Below are 24,405 nucleotides of genomic sequence, written 5' to 3'. Positions count from 1 at the left end.
GCTGGTTATAAGCCACGACAAGTTGTAGAAATCTGTGGGGCGAGCGACACCCCGAAAACGGAAGTGCTGGAGCATGTGGTGGCTTCTTTTCTGACAAGTAGCTCTGCAGCAAGCGATTACGTACCAAAAGAACGAGTTTTTATATTTGATCATGAAGGACAAGTATCAGCGTTACGACTTGAGGCGTTGGTGGCCTGTAAACTCTCCGAGAGTGGACGGAAGAATGTAGTTGAAGAGGCACTTGGAAGAGTGCAAATTTGCTGCTGCCGAGACACGTGCCAATGGCTTGCAACACTTAATCACATTCATTTTCAGCTACTTGAGGCAGCACCAGCGCGTGAGTTTGAGTAAAAAGAAAAATGACGACGGATGGCTAATGTTTTATTGGTTGTATGGCTTGAAATAGCTTTGATGCTGGCAATTAATTGCGTGGGGTCTTTCCATGCTATTGATATGGTACGTTTTTAAGTAAAAGCAGTACACTATAAAGCTTAATGTTACTATAACGTCACGCACGCTGACTGTTGCAGATGACTGTGAAGAGTGTTGGTACTGGCCTAGCACTATTGGATCAAGTACACATTTTCTTAAAGCAGTTTATCCGGCATCACTCGCCAATTGTTTTTGCAAATAAAGAAATTACGAGTAAGTTCGTATTGCTGTACTTGTACAGAAATGCGCAATTTGCTGATTTTAAACACTGTTTTATCGGGTACAGATGGCACACGGTCCCCATGGGAGCATGCAGAATATTTGCCATCGTCGTGGACTAGCCAAGTCTTTAAGCGAATAATGCTTCGAGTACCCTCACCGTCAAAGTTATCATCAGAAAGGTATACTGCAGTATTTATTTAACTGTTTCGATTCTGATGCCGTCTTTCTATGAAAGTCCAAAGGAAGCAGAAAAAAACAATAAACTTCGTACTCAATTTGAGGCAAAATGTATCCTTTCTGGAAATAGGTAAGATTTTTTTGTATATGTACAAATTGGTGCTAATTGGCAATGTGACGCGCTGTCAGCCGCATATTTCAATGCTGCATAATTCAAAATTCTATCATATCAAAACTTCGTACTGATTCGAAGGTCTCGCGCGCGATTCTGTAAGTGCATTTTGGTACGCAAAAATCGATTTTCGAGTGACAAACAATGCTGCCACTACTGAGCTGAGGCAGCAGTGGCAGCATTGTAAGTCAAGGATTGATTGCAGACACTTTAGGTGGTCCAATTCACTGTTATCGTCAATATTATTAATCTTACTTTTACCTGGCACTTCTTTTCCTAAAGTATCTGTCGCAATAATTGTTTTTATAAATGGAGCCTAACACTTCCGCTGTCGCTTTAAGTCGACCCAAGGCAGTGCGATTACATACTTTATGCGCATGAATACATATAGGGAGCATTTTAGAAAACGCTGCTGAAAAAAATATGTGACTTTAACATTTTAAGGCATCATTTTATCTGTCTCCTTAGCTATCTTTTTTACGAAATTGATTTGCGACCGACGATGATAATTAAACGGGTACGGGTATTAATCTCCATTCTAAGCGCAAACAAGTCTGCTTAAATGGTCACGACCTTTTTCTGGCGGGCTTCGGATTCCAGACGCTTGTAGTCGTGTCCTCTTGCGTGCACCCGCCACGAGGGTCTCACATACTATAATGCACTCGAAGTCGACTTTAAATTTTGCTCATGGCCGAATCATTTCTATTTAAGTCTGCATGACCCTTCAAATTTGATTTCTAACAATTTGTGAAACAAGACAATTCTATGCAAACTCTTACCTAAGACTACGGATGATATCACTCATGACGGTTCGTAAATTGACAGCAGCATACGGCATGAAAATTGAATATGACTATCTAATTTTGCAACGGTTAAGAACTCAATTGTAAATTGTATTTGAAAACAGTTTCGTCGACCAACACTTTCGTAGGCATTTCTACGATCCTTTGCAATATAGCATTTTGAACCTTTTAATACCTTCGCACGCCAAAACATATTTCGAGCATAAGTAAAGCTCGTTTCGTTATAGTTGCGTGTACACATAACGACCCCATTTTGAAACGAGTGCTGAATATCAAATTTTCACATGTCTGAATTTAATTTGACAATTCTTGTGACACGTATCTGGCGGCAGCATTGATTTTCAAGCAAAATCGACAACAGAGACGCCTTACGCCTGGAAAGCGATAATTGAATGATATGTTGGAGCACATTCAAATTGAAAGTGACATTTTTTGATCCCATCGGCAGAGAAGATGCCAATGATTTGCCACTTTAGCTTTGCTACTGCTGAAGAAAAAGCAACAAGCTTGGAGCACTATTCTGTATGCATAAAATAGACCAGATAGCGAACCTCTGCGGTATTAGTTAGAAATTAAAGATGCGATATTAGTACAGGATTTATACAGACGACATCAGTATAGGTGTGTAAACAGGCGATATTAGTATAGGAATTTAAATTTTAATGCACCTAAAAAGGAATATTTTGAATTACTTGACCAACCGCCAATAATAGTACCGACCATTCATTTCGTGCAATAAGCACGAATAACACTTTAATTCCTTAAGTTTATTTCAATTCCATTCAAGAAAGGAAGTGTCTACTTAAGCGATATTAATGAATTTTGTAAAAACATCTGATCATGTCACATAAGCGCACGAATACCAATTTGAGACCATAGCGTATGCTCTATTCGCCTTCAAATTCAAGCGAATCGTAGCCGTCTTCACCTCCTTCATCTGCAGCGTTAAGCTCGTCTAAAAGAGCCTTGACTCGTGCAATTGCGGCAGCTGACGAAACGATCGAACACGAATTGTGTCGTTTTACAACAGTAAGCACAATGTCTCGATCTCGTGTCTGCGTAGGTTCCATGTCATCCAATACCATAGCAAAGCTACCCTCAGACATTTCAACAAGCTGCAAACGAGCACGCTCATCCACATTTTTTAACCACATCTCGCGTGCTTGCAAGAACGACGTAAATTCGTTCAGTGATAAACTCAAAACTTGTGCTTTCATCGCAGGAAGCAATACTCGCGCACCATTGTCAGTGAGTTCGTGAGACACAGCATCAACGCCAGCACACGGCCGCAGTGCATGCACACCAGCGTGGTAAATGCATAAGCGTCCACGAAGCTCGCGAGTTACTAGATCTGCTAATGCCGGCGTCACGACGTGCACTGCACGCTTTTGGCGAGCCATACCTGCTCGTATCAAAAAGGTCGGTTTGCTGCAAAGAGCAAAGAAAGACTGAATTGATGCCAAGGATTCCTGATCAATACTGGTAAAACTACTAAAAGCTTTTTCAGCTTTTGCCTGTATCTTCTTCATTGCATAATTTCTCAACATGGGCTTTGATTTCGGAGGTAAAGCGGGCCCGATAGTGAGTGCAGCCTTCTGAGTCGCACGAACTTTTCGAATGACTGCAAGAAAGAGGCCGTGCGTATCGTTTTGATGAGGCAATAGACGGACACAGCGGTTCAAGTGCATCTCGTTGCATTCTTCGCTTGAAGGCGGCCACATGGACGGACGAAGACGATGTCTCTCGTCTTCAGGAGCCTCACTCCAAGACGCCAAGTCGAGAACAGTCCACTTTGTACGACCGTGCGAGCGCTTTAGTCCTTCCAAGATCGTATTGGTGTCAACAAGCTCCAATGCACCCTTAGACCGCCGAATTATTTCAGCTACCACTGCCTCGTTTTCAATAGGATTTAACGAACGCGTACTGTAAAGCAGAGTTCCTCCAATACGTAGCAAAGTCATTGCATGATCAGTCAGACCAAGCTGACTTGGATGAAATGCCAATCCTTGCTCAGGAGACCACGTTCGCCATTTCTCCGGAAGTTTTCGAATAAGGCCGTCGCCAGAACACGGAGGACAGCAAATAATGCGATCAAAAAGGGCTTCGGGAATCTCTGGAACTGGAAATTCTTCAGGCTTGTGCACAGTCACAATGAGGTCGCGTGCCAGCGGTAAGGTTCGTGTCAGGTTCCGCACAGCCGATGCAGCCGCTGTGGCGTCTCGTTCATTTATTAAAAGCAAATTCTTTTCTAAAGCGGTCTCAAGACCTGTAGAAACAAGGCAAAGATACTCTTCGACAATAGGCGCACGATGGTCACCCCCACCACATAGATCCAATACACGCTGACCTGGATGAATATCTAAGAATGCTGGCAGCACAGTTGCTGCTGGATCTTGACGAAGTAATGTGCCTAAGTTTCCTTGTGCTTTCACAAAGGAACGAAGCGATTGGAGCCCTTCGTTTTTGCGAAATTCTTTACTATCTACTGTGATTTTCCACAATCTTCTCTGAGGAACCCACGCTTCTGGACTTAATTGCACGTGCATCTCGCCACCTCCTACAGGCGTAGGCACCGTCACTCGTTTCATATTAAAGTCCAGCTCTAATGATCCCGTCACGATCTCACTCAGACTCGTGTAATTGCCATTTACCCGCAAATAAACGGGAAGCGGCTCCTTTAAACATGCTAAAAAGCGCGCAAAATCATGCTTCTTCAAGCCCAAGCACTCCTCGTAATACTTTTCGAATGCACGATTCTCTCTATCAAACTTGCGCCACACAATCTTCTCCGCTTTCTCCTCGCGAAACCTCTTTTTGCGCTGATCCACTGCATATCGTTGTACCACCGCTTGTGCACGCTTACCTACTATATTTTGCTGCGCATTCATCTCCTTTATAAAATCACGAACATTATTGCCATGTTCCAGTGACAACAACGGAATGGTGGCGGCACGATTCATGTCGTTCGACGACTCCGAGTCGCTATCGCAGCTTGTGCTTTGATAATGCACTTGACGTCTGGTAGCATCAGTAGTTGTAACTTTATCAGTAGCTTCTGAAGCCAACTCCCTCGTCAGCTTCTTCTTTTTCTCACGCCGCAGTGCTGCACGACTCCTCCCGCCCATGGATCGACCACGTTTATATGAGTGGCTTCTTATGCTTTACTTTTTAACCAATCGTCAGCTGTAATTTTATGCAATGTCAATACTTCAATAATTACCAATAGCATTCGTAAGAATCCTAAAGAAGAGAAAATTGCGCATTTTCCAGAAATGGACACGGCCGTAAAGCAGTTTCGCGCTTTGTTGAGAGAGTGTGTATTCATCAGCGCCGCTGCAGCAGCCTCAACAGATGGAGGCAATGCAGATAAACGTGTTAAAAGTGTCGCCATACCTTTAGGCCTTTCCGCGGATCAGCTACAATACTGGAACTGCTTTTGTGGCGACTCAGCGTCGAGTGACGCTTGCTCATTGGCTGAAGATCTGGCATTGCTGCTGGCCAGCACGAATATTTCAACTGAAAAGATGATTAGTCTGCTACGAGTGTTACTAGTGCATCCGTCTTTGCACTGCGCAGGAATCGTGCGATTGGTGCACATGACGTTTAATGGCTTGAAGCTAACCAAGCGCTGGGACGCCCTGAATGCTGTATCGACTCAAATACTGGATGCAATCTACGCAAAAATTATTCCGAAAGACACAAGAGAGCAAGCATTTCGGTTTTATATTGAAGTGCTAGTAGGTTTTCAGCACACCGCCACGCTGTACGAAGCCAATGTGATGAAATTAATCAGTTTGGCTGAATTATTGAGTGAAGATGTAGAGAAAATGACAGACTTAGCGCATCTATTGCAAGTGGCATGTGCGGCATTAAATCATTGCCATCGCGGCTATGAAGCGGAAGCCATGACCCTTCGGCAAGCACTTAGAGTCAAATTTGGGCCTCATATCGAATGCCCCACTTCTGCAGAGGCCGAGCAGTTATTACGAGACAGTGCATGGGTGCTTTCAGTCGAAAAGATGAACGCTTTATTGCCCACAATTGAAGGAAAGTGGGTAGTGGATGACTTTATGAGTGACCAACAAGGGAGTAATGGCACCCTGAATGCTGGTTCGGTCTTATTCAGAACGACAAATAATTGTTTTGCACATGAAGTCAAGGCATTGATGTCGGACGACAACTTGCAGCACAAAATCGAGCTGACGGGTTATTTATTTCAGCAATTACCCGAAATGCAAGTGTTAGCAACTCGTCCAGATTCCGTGAAAGATTTAGTGTGGGAGTTTGAGGGGTTTTGGAGACAGCTGTTCGATGAAAATGTACTCGCCCATTCTGTTGCTCCAATTGCAGCTCCAACGTGGAATTGTCGAGCTTGTACGATGAATAATGAAGCGAGCATGGTAAAGTGTACGACATGTGGAACAGATCGCCCAGCAGACGTTACTGTACCAACAATTCCTACCAGTGCCAAAGGTAGTAATCCTGCACCTTTTTTGGCAACTTTTAGCTCGGATATGTCGTTTATGCGCATTAAATGGTCCCGTGGTGAGCAGCAAGGAGTCTGGCTGGCGCGAAAACAAACGGTGGAACGATCATTTGATCTTGTAACGTCACTTACAGCGGCATCAGATGCAATGATGGACTCGATCGCACTACCAGCCTATGTGTATTCTCCTGAAGGAGATCCAGAGAATGTGTTGGTTTTGGAGCGAGCCGTGTTGTCAACTTTGGATCATACCGAGTTTGCAGTGCAGCTGTGGATGTGCCCAGAGCGTTCGCCTTGTGGTAGCGATGCTCAAATTGTGCTTGCAAATGGCCACGATTTTGAACTGACGCTGACTGATGCTGGGCATTTGGTGTGGCAGATTGCTGGAGGACGGTATAGTGTCGAGTCTAGTGACCCTGTGCAGTTTGGAGTCTTTTGTCACGTGACTCTTTTGTTTAGCCACGAAAAATTGGTGCTACTAGTCGATGGCTCTTCAGCAGGTGAAATGATGAGATTGAAAGTGTTAGACGAGGCAGGCCCCTCCGCTCCTGGTGTCCCACTATTAACGATAGGTGGCAGCTTCCAAAGCTGCGATCCTCATGAAAAAAGCAAGGGCCTAGGATGTTTTTACGGTCAATTGCTCGATTTACGCCTTTGGTCTGTATTGCTTTCGAATGTTGAAGAGGATTGGAGCATTTTCAGTGCTCTCACGGGTCAGGAAGCCCATCTGGTTGGATACTATCCTCTAGTAGGTAATACAGAGCGATTATTGATGGATTTATCAAAGCTGCAGAATCATGCCTGCGTATTTAAAACATATCAATCTTCGAATGCGATGAATGAAACAGCTCCCACTTCGATCTGTAACTTTGTTCCCGTAAAATCATCAGAGAATATTCCAGTAACTAATTTATTTGCAATCTCTCTTGGGAATGACTTCTTCGGTAGTGGCAAGTTTATTTTACCCAATGAAGGCGCCAATGGGCTACGAGTTGACTGTAAGGACTTTGGAGCTGCGTTGTGGCGTCAGCATGCCGTCGTAATCACCACTGGTTTTCAATCTATGCTGTCGCTAAACAACCCTGCTGATGAGGATGCACACAGGAGAAATGTGGTGTTTGCGATGTGCGAAGCCTCTTTCTGGAATATTACTCCGCTTTTGTTAGAGGCAACAAACATATCAACCATGTCTAGTTGCGATGTCACGGATCCATCGCCTCGATACTTTGATGGCTCGGCTATGCTAATTAAACTAAGTTCAGACGCGGTATTGCCAGGATTCTGGATGTACGAAGTGGGATTGTACATTTGGTCAAAGAGAAAAGGAAGCCCGCTATCACGCGTGTTTCGCGTTGCTGGAGGGCCTACGACCGCCCCATCCGAGGTTCAAATTAGGTACGAGCTTCCCAGACGTATTCTCTCGATTGCCATCGGAGGCATTGGCGTAATTTTCGAGACTGCGGTGGATCTAGAGCTTGCTCTTCAATTAAAGCCAGGCAGCGATGTACGTACTGGATTAATTTTCCCGGCAAGCAAGGATTTATCTCACCAGCAAAGCGCCATATGGCTTAAAGATTGGACGTTTGAATCGTTAAGCGATGTGTTGCCTCAAGATGCTTCTAAGTCAGTGTTAGGAAATGTGTATGCTCTTTTACAGCCAAAAGGATCCGAAGATGATGACGAAAAGATGAATAGCGAAAGCGAGACGGTGATGTGTACCCGGGTGAGTACTGATGGTAGTGCCATTACTCAAGAATTGTACGGCTGTCAGACGTGCAATTTGGTACATGGAAGTCGAATTTGTCGGACTTGTGCTAAAATTTGTCACGAAGGACACGAATTGGTTATGTTGGGGGAAACAACGGCTGCTTGCGCATGCCACATTCGAGGAAGTGGACTATGTCGCTGTATATGCCCCATCGAAGCCACTGAGTATCCCTTGCTTAGCCGGCCAGTAAATGCGTCTCTTTGGGGCTGCAACAAGTGCACAGTAGTCAATAGCATCGACTTGAAACAATGTAATGTATGTGGTAACAATGCACCTGAGCAACTTCCTGATACTGGACCTGTACCACTTGAGTCTACCTCAACAGCCCTAGCATTGGTCAAGCAACCCGAACCTGCGTCCGATTGGTCGTGTGAAGCCTGTACAATGCGTAATGACTCAACTACTACAAAGTGCTCCATTTGTGACACCCCCCGCACAAATAATCTTGTGCCCGATGATGTTGGAATGAGCCAAGAGAGCAAGACTGACAATGCACTTACTACCCTCTATCATGCCGCCGAAACTGCTGCAAAAAAGGATGATTCAATGTCGATACTGCCTGCGACTTCTTGGATCTGTAGTGTTTGCACCATCGTAAATCAGGCAACAAATACAACGTGCTACATGTGTGGTAATGCTTTCGAAGCTTCTGCTGCGACCACAGCTGACACCACCGATGTGGCGATGATGTCACCCAATTCAAAAGTCGATGAAACGTCGACATCGCCACCAATGAACATGGACATAGACCGAAACGACGAAGCTCCATATGTTAAACCGAATGTGGATGTTGAGACGTCACAGCTAAGGAATGGCAAGTACTTGGATGAATACAAGCGGACAGTGGCTGTAACATTTAGGCAATTGCTAGAAGTTGAGAATGTGAGCGATTCAGTTTGGGAAACAACCGGAGGGAAGATGCATGTAATGCTAAGCAAAAGTGTTGTCGGGAAGTACGTACGTGGAACGTACGTGGAGAACGATGGTATTGTTCGTGGTCTTGCTAGACCGACCGAGGATGGATTTTGGAAGTTTGACGGTAGATTTAAAAGATCAAGTCATTCGCAGTACAATGCTTGCACTCTTTACTGGAATAGAACAGCCTCTCGATTTGATGGAAAATGGTACCGTGGTGACGGATCGGGCGACTGGAAATGTCTGGCATCGCCATATGCGTCGGACTTTTGTGGATTAGCGCCTATAGATCCTGTGAAGAAGCCTAGCCAGCTACAACCGTATTACTCTGGCATGGTGAATATGAAGCAGAACCTCACAAATGTATGCTACCAAAACAGTTTTCTACAAGCACTGTACATGACCCAGGACTTTCGTCGCTTGATGTTGTCGTGTGACGCTCACAATCACTTCTCATCGTATGTCGAGAATGACACTATGAGTTGTGGAAATGTCGTGGCAACAATTCAAGAATTGTTTGCTCAGTTGACTGCATCTCAACGACCTTTCCTGGCTACGCATGCTCTTCAGCGTTGCTTGTCACCCGACTTTAAGAATGGGAGACAGCAAGATGCATCCGACTTTGCACATTTTATCATTGATTCGCTAAGTCAGCAATTGGGTCAGCAAAAAGACACTGCTGAAGCTATTCCATCCATCTTTGGCGGCCATCAAGCGACAATTTTAGCTTGTAAAACATGTGGCACTAAGTCAATTAATCGTGAATACTTTTGGGAGCTGCTACTGAACATGATTGACCTTCGTTATACACCGATTACGAGCATTACCGCTGTAAGTGGATCTTCAATGGATATCTCTACTCCTGAAGGTTACGAACGACTTAACTCGGATCTAAACAAGGAGCGTACTGGGGCACCTTACGTGTATTTGTGTGTAAAGCGATGCCCAGAACAGGCGAGTACTGATGTTGCGATGGAAGGTGACGGCGAGCGAATATTGCCAGTCACCGAATTGGTTGTTAAGGTGGCGTCAAGTACGGATATAAAGCCATCTTTGCCTGGATTTGAACGCGTTGAACTTGATCTTAATGTTGGTGGTGGCTCGTCAATGGGGGACAAGAAACAAGTATATTTATTCTTTCGGCGAGAGCCAAATGGTTCTCCCATTACTGATTTGCAAGTGGTCTTTGGCAACGAGTCTATTCCGGATGGCTTCAAGCAAATTCAAGTAGACCTTAATCAAGGGGATGGCACAAAAGTGTATCTATGCTATCGATGCGATATGCCGATCACAGATCTAAAAATTGTTAATAGTGGAATTCCAGGATATCGAATGGTCGATCATCTACTCAACGTTTGTCACGGTGATGCTGTTAAGCAATATTTAGCACTCAAAGTAGGCGGAAACGAACCTTGCTTGACCGACCTGAAGCTTGTTGAAAGCCATGACGTGGCTATTTATGAGGATCAAGGATGGCAGTCCATTGGAAGTCCGTTTTCTTCGGCTCTCTTTCCTATTTCTTCTCCGGACTCGTCACCGTCTGCACCACCACAGCTAATGGTGCGATGTGGCCATGGCAATCCAATTTTTGCCATTGACGTCTTTCGTGCACCCCGTCAAGTACCTAAGTACAATGACTATGAAGTTATTGAGCTTTGTTCGGCTGAAAGCTCCGCTGCGGATCTTGACGTTCGGCTAAAAGGTGACTGGATGGGAAGTGAGGAAACAGATCGAGGACGAAGGGCAGTGCGTTTGCGTTCAGTGTCGAAACCAATTGCAAATGCTCTGCTATTGCGAGGATCGCTAATGGAAAAGGGGGTAATTTCATGCATTGCAACACGCGTGTCATCCTGGTCGAACTCAATCACGGCAGACACTACAGTCTCGGCCGTGCCAGTCGATCCAACTACAGCTCATAGCACGAGTACTTGCGCTTTACTAAAGACTTATCACATATCTGGCTATTGGAAAAATGCCATGGTGCCAAGTGCACAAATTTTCGATGTAGAATTGCGACCTGCACCGATTGGCGTTAGTATTGCTCCAGTCACACCCACAGGCAGAATGCCACAAGAAACACAGTTATACGCCATCACTGGTACGATTGGCGATGGAAAAGGAAAGCCTATTGCTATCCGAGGCTTTCAGATATCGAGGAAGGTGCAAATTAAATGGCCCATATCGTCAATTGTGGTATTACGTGGAGACGAGTGCGTACCTGAAGATGTTCAGGTGCTACGAGAGACGTGCTCGGGACGATCAGGAAATGTATTGGCTCAGACAACGTCACCGCATACGTTGTTTTTGGGAGTAAAGCGGGAAGAGCAACCAACTGACGGCTACATCACTGACATTTGCGTAATATACGGTGAAATTGATGCTGTACCGGAGCAGTTTACTTGTATCAAAACAACGCCAGCAGGTCATTCCGCTAATCTAAATGATGGCACACCAGGTGTGCCCGTGTTTATCTGCTTCCGACGGAGTGGGTACGGGGATAATGCGTTTGCAAAGAGCCTTTTGGATCTCGCGTTAGTGTGGACAACAGGGGTTCAACCTGACACTCTTCCTACGGGTTTTACCAAGATTCAGCACACTCCTTTAGGCATGGAGGCCAATTTAAACCAAGGCACAAATGGTGTCGCAATTTATCTTTGTTACTCAAGGTGTGAGTCAGAAGACATTTATAAACCAGTAGAGAATTTGCTTAATGGAGAGTATGAAATCACCAGCTCTCCTTTGCCTGCATTTGGTCGGTATCTCACTCTCTCGGTCGTTGAGGAACTGGACGAAATTCGTGCTGTCGAAGGGAACTTTGGTATTGTGTTGCACACTCACCTTTTTGGCTTAATGAATGGAATTCTTTATACATCGAAGCGTCAACAGACAGAGAACACCAAGGCCCACACGATAGTCGGTGCGTGGGGAATTAATAGCCCAGCGGCTGGTAATATAAGTGTGGGCATGCATCAATTTTTGCCATCAAGTTTTCCGTTTGAATTGACATTAAACAACACAGTTACAGAAATGGATGGGTGGTGGAGTGGCGCAGAGAGCTTGCCTAGTAATATTGTTCAACCCACCGACTCGGTTGTGACGTCAAGTGTCGTGGATTTGGCTAATGCTTCCGAGTCTGGTTTGAATCGTGCTGGTAGTGGGGGCAAGTGGAAGCTCATTAAGGATTCATACGTCCATGTGGCGTTTAAAAGAGATTATAGCACGGAGTGGAAGAATAATCAGCTTCTTTTCTCAGAGCGCGTGTGGCAGCACGATATTAAGTCAATGCTATCTCGTTTTGTTGCAACCCGCACGTTAGGAGGTGATAATGCGCTTTCGTGCAGTGTCTGTCAGACCAAGACGGAGTCGCGGACACACACTGTGATTATTGAGCCACCCGAGCACCTCATAATTACATTAAAGCGTATGTATTATGACTGGACTCAACAAAAGGCACGCAAGTGTCTGCATGATGTTCGCTTTCCGTCACTATTGACACTTCCATCGCTAACAAAGGAGGAAGAGCTTGCCGTGTATGGGCCTACTATAAACGACGACGTGAATCGCAAAATAGGGCAAAACGTGTCACGAAATTATGGGTTGTACGGTGTACTGGTGCACTCTGGATTGACGGCCGATTCGGGCCATTACTTTAGTTTCTGTCGCGAAAGTGATGAAAGCACACGACAGCTGCATCTTGAAGACTCGCCGCTGTCCCCGTGGATAAAATTTAATGACACTAAAGTGGAGCGTTCGAGCTGGATGGAAATTAACACACTCGTATCGAATACGGTCTCCGACACAGTGTATCTATTGCTGTATAAAAAAATATCGTACGATCCGAGACCATGTGTAAATAACGATTCAGGCGTGATTGGAAGCGCTGACGACGAGGAAGCCATGCTGTTAGCAAAAGCAATGGTCTTATCCATGTCCGCAGCAAAGCACCATCGACCTTTTAACGAGATCGAAACCAAAGGCGAGACTGTGAATAGCGACATTGATTTGTCAATGTTATCTACCAGCAACGAGGTTAAGACGCTTTTACGAAAGGTGCGTATGCTCCCGTCTTTAAAATATGTTTATGCTTTTTAAACATATTGATATCTAGGTGGAGGCAGAAAATGCAGCGTATCTACATGATTCAGTAGCAAGAACCTCCAGTGCGTTACATGCTGACGACATCCACACGCTCCTCAGTTTGCGTCACTCGATCCCATTGCAATTGCGTGCAATCTTAGACGACATCTGCTAAATAAATGCCACACGAATAGTTCATCTCCAAAAGGTACTTTTGTGCTGCATCTTCGATTTGATTTTGCATAAGATCAGCCAAGTATTCACGAAATTGAAAGTTCCATTAGTGTACTATTATCTAAATCGCAACCATGATATCGCTGCAAATGCAAATGAAAAGAATACTGCCAACACCATCCTAGCTAAAAAAAAATAGCGCATCAAAGACGCTGTCATGGTACGAACAAAGCAGTTCGACAAGCTCACGCAGCCGCGGCAATCATCGACGGGCGTTTAAACACACCCATCTGTTCACCTTGAGCCTGTTCCCACCTTGCCAATTTACTGCGGTAGGTTTCAATAAGAAATTTAAGCGCGGTGGGTCCACCGATGACAGCTTCGAATTTATCACGACCACGTAGATCCAGCAAGGTGAGCTCCGGAAGTCCCTCGGATATGGACAAGACGGAGTTTGACGTGAGCTTTATACAGCCCCAAAGACGAAGTTCTTTTAAACATGTCATGGACGTAGCTACGCGCATGATTGCGGCATCCGTAAGACGTGCGCATTGTGACAAATTCAATGACCGAAGCCGTGGTAACGACTCACACAAGCTTGCAACACCTTTGTCCGACACCTTGTAACAATAGCGCAAATTCAAGTCTTTAAGCTCCTTTAAATGAAGAGCAATCGACGCCACAACTTTGTCGTCGACTTTGTGTGCATAGCGTAAATTCAATCGCTCTAGCTGCGAACAGTGTTGAATCACGTGCTCAATCGAGGCATTGTCGACATTGTGGCAGCCCCATAGACTCAAGTCTCGAAGCTGCGAGCATTGCGCAAGAGTTCGAATGTCTTCCCCTCGAATCGTGTGGCATCCAAGCAGATCCACGACTCGTAGTGACTCGGCATTCTTCGTAATGAGTTTATTTAATGCCACGGGATCCACCGCGAGATCGCGAAGTCGAAGCTCTTTTAAAGTGCTACACATGTCTGCAATGAGCCCAAGCGCTTCCGCGTTCATTGTCGAGCACTTGTTCAGCTCTAATACTTGTAAAGACATGAACGCCGCTTTCGCTTGACTGCTTTTGAGAACATCCGAGTCAAAACCATCGCAACTAGCTAATCGTAACTCGACGAGTCCTGTCGGATTTGAATACTGAAGCAAAGCTGTCCAAAAGTCCTTTGTTTGGTGCTTAAACTTGTTTGTACAAAGGTGTTCCGTTCGCTTTCGACAGGCACTACATCGTTCACAGTACGACACGACGACGGAAGCTAGAGGTTCTCGATTAAGCAGCTCTTTATTGCTGCTCAGTAGGGCAAATTGTTCGTAAATTGTCAAGTAATCGAGCACTAGACGAAGACTCTCACTAGCGAGGGTCTCAAAGCCGTGGGATGCCACGGAAATAGAGAGAGTTTTATTCATAAAAGAAAAGGCTTGGAACTTAAATTGAGAGCCAAAAGGCTGTGCGGAGTTCGTGTGAGCGTTGAGTGATCCACTGATGCTGCGGACAGTCCTTCAGCATCCCCTTGTGACACCGAACAGACTGGGGATAGAGGAGTCGGCGACCAGGTACGCTAAAGAGAGCGAAGGACAGAGGCTTCCGAGGTGCGTCGCGTTTTAAGAAATGAGGGGAGAGAAATGTACGAGCTGATTTAAACATACTCGCAGTTTTATTCGTTTTTCGATGGGTACATAAGCCAGCAACTGCGTTAAACGTCTTTCAGCGTCTGTGCACAAACAGGACAATTTAAATCATTGCAATTACGCCCAATGGGATTCTAGAATCTACTCGAAGATCCTTAAAATATTGCTTTACGTAATGTTCCGTTCTAAAGATCTGGCTTCCAAGCACCCGGAAATGATTTGACTACGGTATTGAGAACACGTGCATCAAAATTAGTTTAGCTTGAGAATAGTGTTAAAGCCACACAACTTTTACGGCACATGGAATAACTTTAGCTGAAGTGGAGACGAACCATTTGGATCTGAATTTGGGCCGTATCTAACAAATTTGATTACTTCCATCTCATATCTAATCGCTCGTCAATCGGAATCTGCGTGCTAAATGATCAGTACCGGATGACACTTCTAGCTCTTTCTTAATACAAGAATCTGACCATCAGCTATGATCACATCAACAAGACGATTCATTTCTATTTTTTTACCAGGACTACAGCGGACCGCCATAAAGAGGTCCGGTGCCTTTCTACGGAAAACTGTATAGGCTGCAAAATGCTCACCGACCGGAAAAGGGGTCGGTTTGGCAGAGGCAGAAAGGGCTCAATGGGTTACCTCATGGACGGAGAGTGGGGTATACTGTGCACCTCCATAACCTTACACGGTTTAGTGATGTCGGCAAAATAGCGGCATTTTTAAAGAAGAAAATCCCAACGGACTTTGGCATGGATGACCTGGACACGCACACACCGGAGTCGAGAACATCTACTATCTGGAGGGTTACATTCAAGCTCGCGGGATGCCCTACATTCCTAGATGGCGTTGTCCGTCTTATCTGGTTCGGAACGACGATCATCGTTAAACACCCTATTGTGGGCCACAGGCTGCAGTGCCTACAATGTGGTAACCTCGGGCACACCCTTGATAGGTGCAGCTTTACTGATGCGCAACTAAGAGGCCCCGGCGGAATTGTTGTGACCGAAGGGGATGTACGAGAGCTTGAAGACCTCGCTAAACCTTTCTCAACCCTAGAAGAGCTTAAGGCTATGGCGGCGCAGCGACTGCAGCTCCAGCGGAAGGCAGATTTGGCTGCTCAGCAAGCCGTTACACCATCTGAGCAAATGTCGGTGGCAGGACAGCATCCTGTAAGCACCACGCCACATCCACACGATGCCAGCAGCGCTTCGCAGGAAGAGCAAGGCAAGAAATTTGAGCATCTCTAGCCTCCACCTATGCCGGTAGAGCAGCAATCTTGGCTCTCAAGATCTTCAACGGGAAGGAGGTATAAAGGACAGAGCGGGCACGCGTCTTCAGGAGGGACACACTTGGGGTCAGGCAGGTACCATGTCCTGGGGGAGGTCGACAATGAGACGGCATGGGCTTCTAAAGACCAGCTGAAACCTGAGGGCAGTATAAAGAGCTCCAATACTGTGGACTTAAGTACTGCGGTGGAAGCCGAAGTCATGGGCCAGGCCCGGTCATCTCCTCTCACTTCTGAGGAAAATCTACGGAAAACTGCAGGTCAACAGAGGGGTACGGCTCCTGTTACGACAGTACCAGTTCTACTCACCCTAAAGTATCACGAAAGGACAGCTCTACGCAAGCAGCTTGCACGCACGCAAAATCAGTTGGCAGCGGCCCTGCCCATGGGAGCCAGATCAACGACAATCCCGGCGAATCTGGCAGATTTGGAAAACCAAATCGGCGTGAGGTCCGTTGTCACACCGGCGACAGGGAACTGCCTTGCTATGTCGATAGCACAGGCGGTAGCGGATGCTAATCTGGAAGCACCAGACCACACACTGGAGCTAGTAACAGCCAGCATTAAACGCGGTATCAAGTATACGGGACTGTTAGCTCTCGAAGGACACTCGCCCACGACCATCGGGTTCATCTTCTGAAGAATGTAGGTCGTGGGTGGCCAGCGATGTCACGCACTGAGTCTGCTTCTCAGGTACGGTGGTATCTGGAAGATTACGCGTCCAGTTCCTCGGCTAGAACGGATATAGTACCCTCGGACAGATGGGGAACAAGTGACTCGGTAGGTATGGCTGCAAATTTCTTGCAACAAACCATTTATGTCATCCAGAGAGCTGAGGGCATGCCAAAGGGCTGGAGGTGCTTGAAGTATGTTCCAACCACTGTCCATAGGCACAGTCGCGTGACCAAGACAACGGAGGAACATATGCTCTCACCTTTAGCGTTTATCGACGAGGTGGTTGCGGCCAAGATTGAGACACCGGAACACCCTCGGCTCATGCTACACTATCACGACTGCCATTATTCAGCGTTTTTTCACTCGGGTCGTACCTGTCGGCTCCCTGAATTTGAAGCGGAGATGGACCTGGTCGAGTCTACAGCACAGTTTACACCAGAGCACTTTGGACGCACACTAATCGCTCCGACGGGGATGACGGACGCCACGCATACGGGCGCACCGATGGCGGTAGCCACCATACTTTCTAAGGCTCCCCTGGAACCGGACTGCAACACACCCGCAGACTGCGACACATGCACGGAACATAGCCAGGAGCTAGTGGTAGTCGAGCACCGGATGGAGCTTCCGGAACTCCCACGCATGCCTCCTCTAGAACCGCGACGAGCTCCACCATCGGATCGCAAACGGGAGGTAAGCACATCACCAGAAAAAGATCAATTGACGGGGGCGATTGTGCCGTACCAGCCCACTGCCACAGTCCATAAAAAGGCCGGGTAGGGAAAGCACCTCGGCCGATGATCATCGCTGACGCAGACTACGACCGCATCGATCGAGGGGACTGGGCCTTTGCGTGGGAGCTGTTGGAACCGAACTGGCCGAATCCCATGCAGATCCCATTTCCAACCGCAGATAGCTCTACGACGGAGTGGCAACATGCCGCCCGAAACGCACCAGACTATTTATTGTGGCTGGAAGAGATTCATGCTACCGGGAGAGCTTCTCCAAATTCTTGACGTGTCAGTCATTGTTCTCTGGATGGCAGAAAGTCGGCAGGCGTGTGTTGAAGCATCATTGCGGCGTTATCGGGCGACACCAATAGATCTTCAAACGCAAGACTGGTTGGACCGCTCGCTCGACAATACGTGGTATCAGGGGCAATCCGTGTCAGCGCGGCTAATGGACACTTCAGATGATTGGAACAAACTGGAAGCTAAAAACTATGCTGGAGTTGACCTGCTTAGACTCTGTGATCCACGCCGTCGTATACGGTTAAGTCACCACTTGCTTTGCGCACTCATCTACGACCATGAAATTGCAGCGCTAGTCGATGTAGTACCATCCAGTCCAGGAGTGCCTGACAAAATACGAGCACATATGCAGCTTATTCTAACCAACTCCATATATAAAGCGGCCTACTACACAGCAACACAACTAGCGGATTGGGCGGCGATCGAGCGATTTTTCTACGCCGGGCTCGCACGTCCAGAGGGGGAAGAACAAATGCAATACTAAGGGCACTTTACGGGATTTGTTCACGTCAAGCAACTACAGGGCGGACATACATGGTGCTGATGCCTATGGTCGTCACGCTTTGCTCAATCGCTTCGAATTGGATTTCAAATTGGGCCATCGCGCACCAAAGCGACGGACGGATCGGTAGCAACTTACTCAAAATGTATGTGGTTTCTTAAAGGAGACACGGAAGCAGTGGATGACCGCCTGGCGCCAAACACCGGCGTGTCGACGACCGCTGGCATGGTGCATACAAGAAACACACGTGGCCACCGAGGAAGAGGCCGCAGTTCTACGTCTGGAAAGGCGACGGATGTGGGGGAAACAGCTCGACCAACAACACGCGCCGATGTCCTTTTGGAGTGTTGGATCATCGAAGGCTCGAGGGGTGGAAATTCTGCTATCCCCCACAGCGGCGACTGAGGCAGAGGTGTGGAATAAGGATAAATGGACTTCACGAGCAGTGGGGATACGAGTTCATGACATTTTCATACTTAATGTCTACGCGCCCAACATACGCGCGGAGCGCGACGAATTCTTTCAGGGGCTCTACGGCTGGGACATGCCATCCGGGAGCACTATTATGATGGGGGATTTTAATTGTGTTCAAAGTCCGCAGCTGGATAGGTTGGGCCCACGGACCGCTAGCCGTCCGGAGAGTCCAGCACTCAGCTCACTGTTGGAGGGGTCAGCCTTGAGTGATGCTCGACTTCTACGAGATCATGCAGACAATGATGGGTTCGATACAAGCCACCATTTTACGTATTGGACCACCACGACGGCAAGCAGAATCGACCGATTCTACGTTCCTCAAGATTGGGCGCCAGACGTTCTCTGGGTTTCAACGGCTCCGCCACCAAATTACTCGGATCACTAACAAGTGGTGCTTCATCTCCGAGGAAGACAATTAGGACGGAGACTTAAGCAGCGGCAGTCCGTAATCTATCCGATATGGTCGAACAGGCCGGAACGTGTGGTGACGGCCGTCATCACGGAAATGACAAACATGGGGGTGGGCCATGACCCCACTACCCAGTCATGGGATATCCATGTTACTGGGAGTGTTAAATGCATTAAGGTGGTGCGGAAACGGGAAAAGCAGCGGAGAAAACGCTACGTGGCGGCGCTACGAAAGCGCAACCGACGGCCTTTTATTACTCGACGGCACTGGATCGTATCCAATATCGAAGAGATGCGGGAGGACCAAATTGCTCGGCTAGGAGAGAATTTGGAGAGGTCGACTGAGCGGCTACGTTGGTCCTACAAGAGAGTTGCAAACTGGGAAAGGGATCAACACGTCACTTCCCTGCAGGCCCGTTATGGCCCGGCATTTCCGAGATCATTGTCGATAGCTGATCAGTTTGCGTCCGAATGGGCGCATGTGCTTAGCAGAAGTCATCGGACCGCTCCGTTGTCTCTCTTAGCGACGGAGCTGCGGGTATTCGCGTCCGTGCCGCTGACGCAAAGACTCACGGCAGCCGATAATGAGCGGCTGTTACGTCCCTTTACGGAGGTCGAGGTGCTCTCAGCTATCATCAGGCTCAATCGTCATAAATCGGCAGGCCCCGACGGATTGAACAATGATTTTTACAAGGATACGTCGGCACTTATGGTTCCTACTCTCGTCACCATCAGCAATCAAATACTTGTGGGATCCGAGTTGTCTGCTTCTTTCCTGGAATCCCTTATCATCCCTCTGATGAAAAATGGCGATTCTGACGACGCCATGGACTATAGACCAATTGCCTTGCTACAAACTAGCTACAAAGTATTTGCGAAGGTATTGGCCACCCGGTTACAACCGTCATTGCCCCGGAGAATTAGCGATTCGCAGCAAGGTTTTGTCCACGGGCGCCAAATGTCGAAATCCGTCATGATGATGATGGCTCAACTTTCGACAACAGAACGGCGAGATGATGTGCCAGCCGAACAGAGCAGATATATCTTGCTTTTGGACTTTCGAAGGCATACGATACATTGGATCGCGATTTCCTGTACGAATCGTTACGCTTATTCGGGTTTGACGAGCAATTTGTGGACCTCATGCGACGCATCCACTCAGGCGCGTCCGCCAGCTTTGTGGTGAACGGAAGCCAGTCCCAGGCACTGCCAGGTCCGTTTGGAATTCGGCAGGGGTGTCCGCTTGCACCGCTCCTATTTCTGCTGGTGGTAGAGGTGCTAAGTCTGGCTTTACAGCAGGACACAACACTAAATTGGTTGAGCGTGCATGGGTTGTCAAGCCACATGCACCTTTTATCAGCTTTCGTAGACGACTCCACGCTTTTTCTAGCGAATGCAGAGCAAATTCCACATGCTTTTAAAAATCGTCAACTTGTTTGGCGCACTGGCGGGCTTGCAGGTACAACCGTCCAAGAGCAAGCTCATTTTTCGTAACCGGGCAATTAATGTCGAGCGCTACGAGGGGATAGAAGTCGTGCCATCTGGGGGAACCACCACCAAATTTGACGGCACAGCGGCCACAAACAAACACAACAGTGTTGTCCCCGGGACTTGTCTTCCAGGAAGACGAGGAGACAACCTTCCTCCTTTTTGAGAGCGGTTAACCTCCCAGTAGGACGACCTACGCCTACTGGGAGACTTCGTTTCCCGATTCTACAACGCTCACTGCATTCAAAGTTTGCTCCGTCGAAGCAGGCTTGCCATGGACGACTTTCCATGGGTTCTTGGGGCAGTTTCTGCGATAATGACCAAGCGCATGACACCCGAAGCAGCGACCACTGGCCTTCAAATTTCTCATGCGCGGAAGCGCCTTTCGGCCGACGAAATCCTTATAGTAGGGGTGGGGCCTTCGGCAAATTCGACTCGACGTGGCCTGGGCCGATCTCGTGCAGTGGTCTTCTAGCAGAGCTGTGTGCACAGCTTCGTTGAACGTAGGTACTAGCTTCGAAAGAGTTCAGTGCTAACAGGACCGACTCGGACACCATCCATGAAAAGCGTGACCTTTACTTCTTCTGACAACGGAGCCCCGGCCATGGCGGCCTCCAAATTTTGGAGCTCCTTGACATAGTCCTATAAGGACCGTTTTCCTTGCTTTCTCCGCAAGAACAACGACCGATGACGGTAGTAACCCGATTTAGTATTGTAGTTAGACTGCTACAGGATCCCAACATACAACAGTTTAGAATTTCCTCTGTGACTTGCTGTGTGACTCTCTCACACCTAGTAGCACTTAAAGTCAATCCCGCGGCCATGGATTGAAACTATATGGATGGTACTCAGGACGGATGACCCTGAAGACTATATGCCTCTCAGACACAACTATCCTTACCTTTCTGATGCCCATTGTGCAACGCTTGGAAGGATGGTCAGCCTGTCGGGCGGGGAGACTTTTGTCAGGTTCCGTTTCCTGCCTGCCGACTAACAAAGGACTCGAAATGAGCGCTTCGAGTGCTACGAGTCCTCTCTCATTGCTCACTCGAGTACGGCGGCGCAAGATGCCGCACGTACGAAAATGAGAGCTGAGGCACAAGGCGCCTCTTCAACGCTGGCGACGTAAATACCGCGTCCAGATATGAAATAGCCGGTGAAGATCCGCGTTCCCATGTTCGACGGGAAGGAAGCGGATAGCTTGGGTTTCTGGATCCGAGAGATTGAGATTGCGCTGAGCGCAGGCCAGATTCGCGACGCGAGGTCTCAAGAGGCGTTTGCCCTATCGAATCTGGGAGGTCGGGCAAGGGCGTGGGCTATGGCCAAGGAGACGTCTACTCCGGGATACTTTGTTTCGTGGAAGTTCATGGCTCAGGAGATGCATACGACATTTCTGATAGCCAACGTGGCCTACTTTAGTACTACTAAATATCAATACTCCGTACTTGAGGGACGACACGTGTCATTCGTACCTCGCTGAGTCATAACGATAACCTAGCTATATTCCCTGATGTACTGATACACGTCCCGACTTAATGACATAGTCAAAATATATTTAGTGTGTCCCAGTCACATGTGACCCCGTTACACGTCGTTTAGTCTAGCTAGCTATCATTAGAGCACTGCTTCGTGTTAGATTATTCGGGAGACTTCGCAAACGTCTCAACAGCTTTGCCCCTATTAGGTGGTATGTTTAGTGTCGTGTGATGTTTACACAAGCAGGTACACACGCACACTGGTCGCTAAAGGAGTAATAGAGAGGACTAAAGCGGCGTGTCGTATGTATCTCGCCGTCCCACGTCCCTCCCGTTGACGATGTTTTCAACAATGTAAAATCGGTTTAAAAGAGGAGGGTGGTGTAACGGGCTAGCTGCCTCATGCTACACACCCATTAAGTACAGGTCAGTTACTCCATGTGAAGTTATTTGACCTGCCACGCGGGAGGGGTTCACGTTTTGACTATGTGATGCACATAGGTACGTTCACATTGAAAGAAATGACGTCCAGCGTCATCCGTAAGCTGAAATTTTTAAAACAGTACGTTCGCTATGTAGAGTTACACATCTACAGAGATGATTTCGATTGGTTAGGTGGAAAAATATTTTATAGTATTCTGTTAGATACGTATCAGTCGTAAATATACTTGCTAGATAAAAAGTGCGCGCGTGAAGATGGGCAACCGCTTCGGTTAAGACACTTAATTTAAGGTACAAGTTCCTTTGGTGAGGTCGCCTTAGGCGCCCACCAACTACATCACTGCACGTGAGAGAAGACGTTCCTAGCTGTGCTTGAAGGTGTGTGCTATGTAGTGCGAGGACGCTTTAGAAGCGCCCGCCTGCATAAGTTATGTCTAAATATACAGGTTGGCCATTTTGTAAGCATTAATAATAAGGTTGAATTTAAGGTTAGCATACTTAATTCTCAGCAATCTGAATTTAATATAGATGTTTTATGCTTACATTTGTTGCATTGGTTTATAGTATACTATTACTGTACATAGCACCGTATGTTCACGTAGTCACTGCATGCAATACAAAACTTAATTGTTTGTTGCCATTAGAAAATTACGATTCGGAAACCACTGTTTTTTTATCATCCCATCACACCCGATTACTAATATTCGATACGAATGCTCCCATTAAATTTATACATACGGTGTACCTTGTCAGCAGCATTTGCGCCGAGTGGGGCACAAAAGAGCACTTACGGCGATCTCTTGCATCTGACGAATGTCAAAATAAAAAAAATCCAATGCATTCGACTAAGGCCTTAGAATGATCAATCGACCCGATTTCGAGTCAGCTGTGCACTCCAACAGTGAAAACAATCCCACTATTGCAACACTCACTACGAGTGTTCCATCGTCAACCTTAGTTGATGACATAAAGAAAGCCTACAAAGAAGATAAGGACCTTCTGCGTTTAATGTATCATTTAATGAATCCATCCGATAAATCTTTTAAAGATCTACCGGCTTTGTATCGATCGTCATCCGATCGATACACAACACGTAACGGCTTATTGTATTACACAGCCGATACCGGCGACACTCCACGTGTCGTCGTCCCGACTCACAATGATTTCCACTTGCGCATCATGTATGAGTGTCACGATGCTCCAACAAGTGGACATCGTGGACGTGAGAAGACTTACCTCACGGTAAGTCGATACTTTTACTGGCCCCGCCAGTATCAGTTTGTGCGCAAGTACATTCGTGCTTGCGAGGTTTGTCAACGGGTGAAGCCTAGCCCTTCATCCCGTGCACCTCTTCAACCTCTACCACTTCCGGCAGAGTGTTGGCAGTCCGTATCTATGGACTTCGTCTTCGGATTTCCCGAAGACGAACACAAAAACAATGGAATCCTTGTTTTTGTAGACAGATTCAGCAAGATGGTACACCTTGCTGCGGTACCAGAGTCGATTACGGCTCCGGGTTGTGCCCGTGTCTTTATCGACACGGTATTCAAACTCCATGGGTTACCCCGTGAATTAGTCTCGGATAGAGATCCGAGATTCACGGCGGCGTTCTGGCAATCCGTGTTCCGATCTCTCGGAACACGGCTGACTATGTCAACATCTGATCACCCGGAAACGGATGGTCAAACAGAACGCGTAAATCGCGTCCTCGAAGAGATACTTCGAGGTTACGTCCAATCGTATCCGAATTGGAGCGAGTT

General features: G+C 47.1%; 5 protein-coding genes across 5 annotated transcripts; 3 read left to right on the top strand and 2 right to left on the bottom strand.

Moving 5' to 3' along the window:
* Nucleotides 1–2,693: 2,693 nt before the first annotated feature.
* On the bottom strand, nucleotides 2,694–4,931 carry CCR75_005559 (uncharacterized protein; the record flags this gene model as incomplete). Its single annotated transcript, XM_067963639.1, has 1 exon — nucleotides 2,694–4,931. One exon carries the CDS (start codon nucleotides 4,929–4,931, stop codon nucleotides 2,694–2,696), a length of 2,238 nt encoding a protein of 745 aa, XP_067818373.1.
* Nucleotides 4,932–5,078: 147 nt separating this feature from the next.
* On the top strand, nucleotides 5,079–14,979 carry CCR75_005560 (uncharacterized protein; the record flags this gene model as incomplete). Its single annotated transcript, XM_067963640.1, has 3 exons — nucleotides 5,079–13,025; nucleotides 13,084–14,818; nucleotides 14,882–14,979. 2 exons carry the CDS (start codon nucleotides 5,079–5,081, stop codon nucleotides 13,225–13,227), a joined length of 8,091 nt encoding a protein of 2,696 aa, XP_067818000.1. The 3' UTR covers nucleotides 13,228–14,818; nucleotides 14,882–14,979.
* On the bottom strand, nucleotides 13,472–14,635 carry CCR75_005561 (uncharacterized protein; the record flags this gene model as incomplete). Its single annotated transcript, XM_067963641.1, has 1 exon — nucleotides 13,472–14,635. The coding sequence occupies one exon, from the start codon at nucleotides 14,633–14,635 to the stop codon at nucleotides 13,472–13,474; it is 1,164 nt and encodes a 387-aa protein (XP_067817999.1).
* Nucleotides 14,980–17,300: 2,321 nt separating the features above from the next.
* CCR75_005562 (uncharacterized protein) lies at nucleotides 17,301–17,606 on the top strand (the record flags this gene model as incomplete). Its single annotated transcript, XM_067963642.1, has 1 exon — nucleotides 17,301–17,606. The coding sequence occupies one exon, from the start codon at nucleotides 17,301–17,303 to the stop codon at nucleotides 17,604–17,606; it is 306 nt and encodes a 101-aa protein (XP_067817998.1).
* A 17-nt stretch (nucleotides 17,607–17,623) lies between these two features.
* On the top strand, nucleotides 17,624–17,842 carry CCR75_005563 (uncharacterized protein; the record flags this gene model as incomplete). Its single annotated transcript, XM_067963643.1, has 1 exon — nucleotides 17,624–17,842. One exon carries the CDS (start codon nucleotides 17,624–17,626, stop codon nucleotides 17,840–17,842), a length of 219 nt encoding a protein of 72 aa, XP_067817997.1.
* Between the last annotated feature and the right edge of the window lie 6,563 nt (nucleotides 17,843–24,405).

This window comes from Bremia lactucae, linkage group LG6 (assembly GCF_004359215.1).
Source record: "Bremia lactucae strain SF5 linkage group LG6, whole genome shotgun sequence".
NCBI classification, from domain to species: Eukaryota; Oomycota; class Peronosporomycetes; order Peronosporales; family Peronosporaceae; genus Bremia; species Bremia lactucae.
This window is presented reverse-complemented; position numbering and strand designations above follow the sequence as displayed.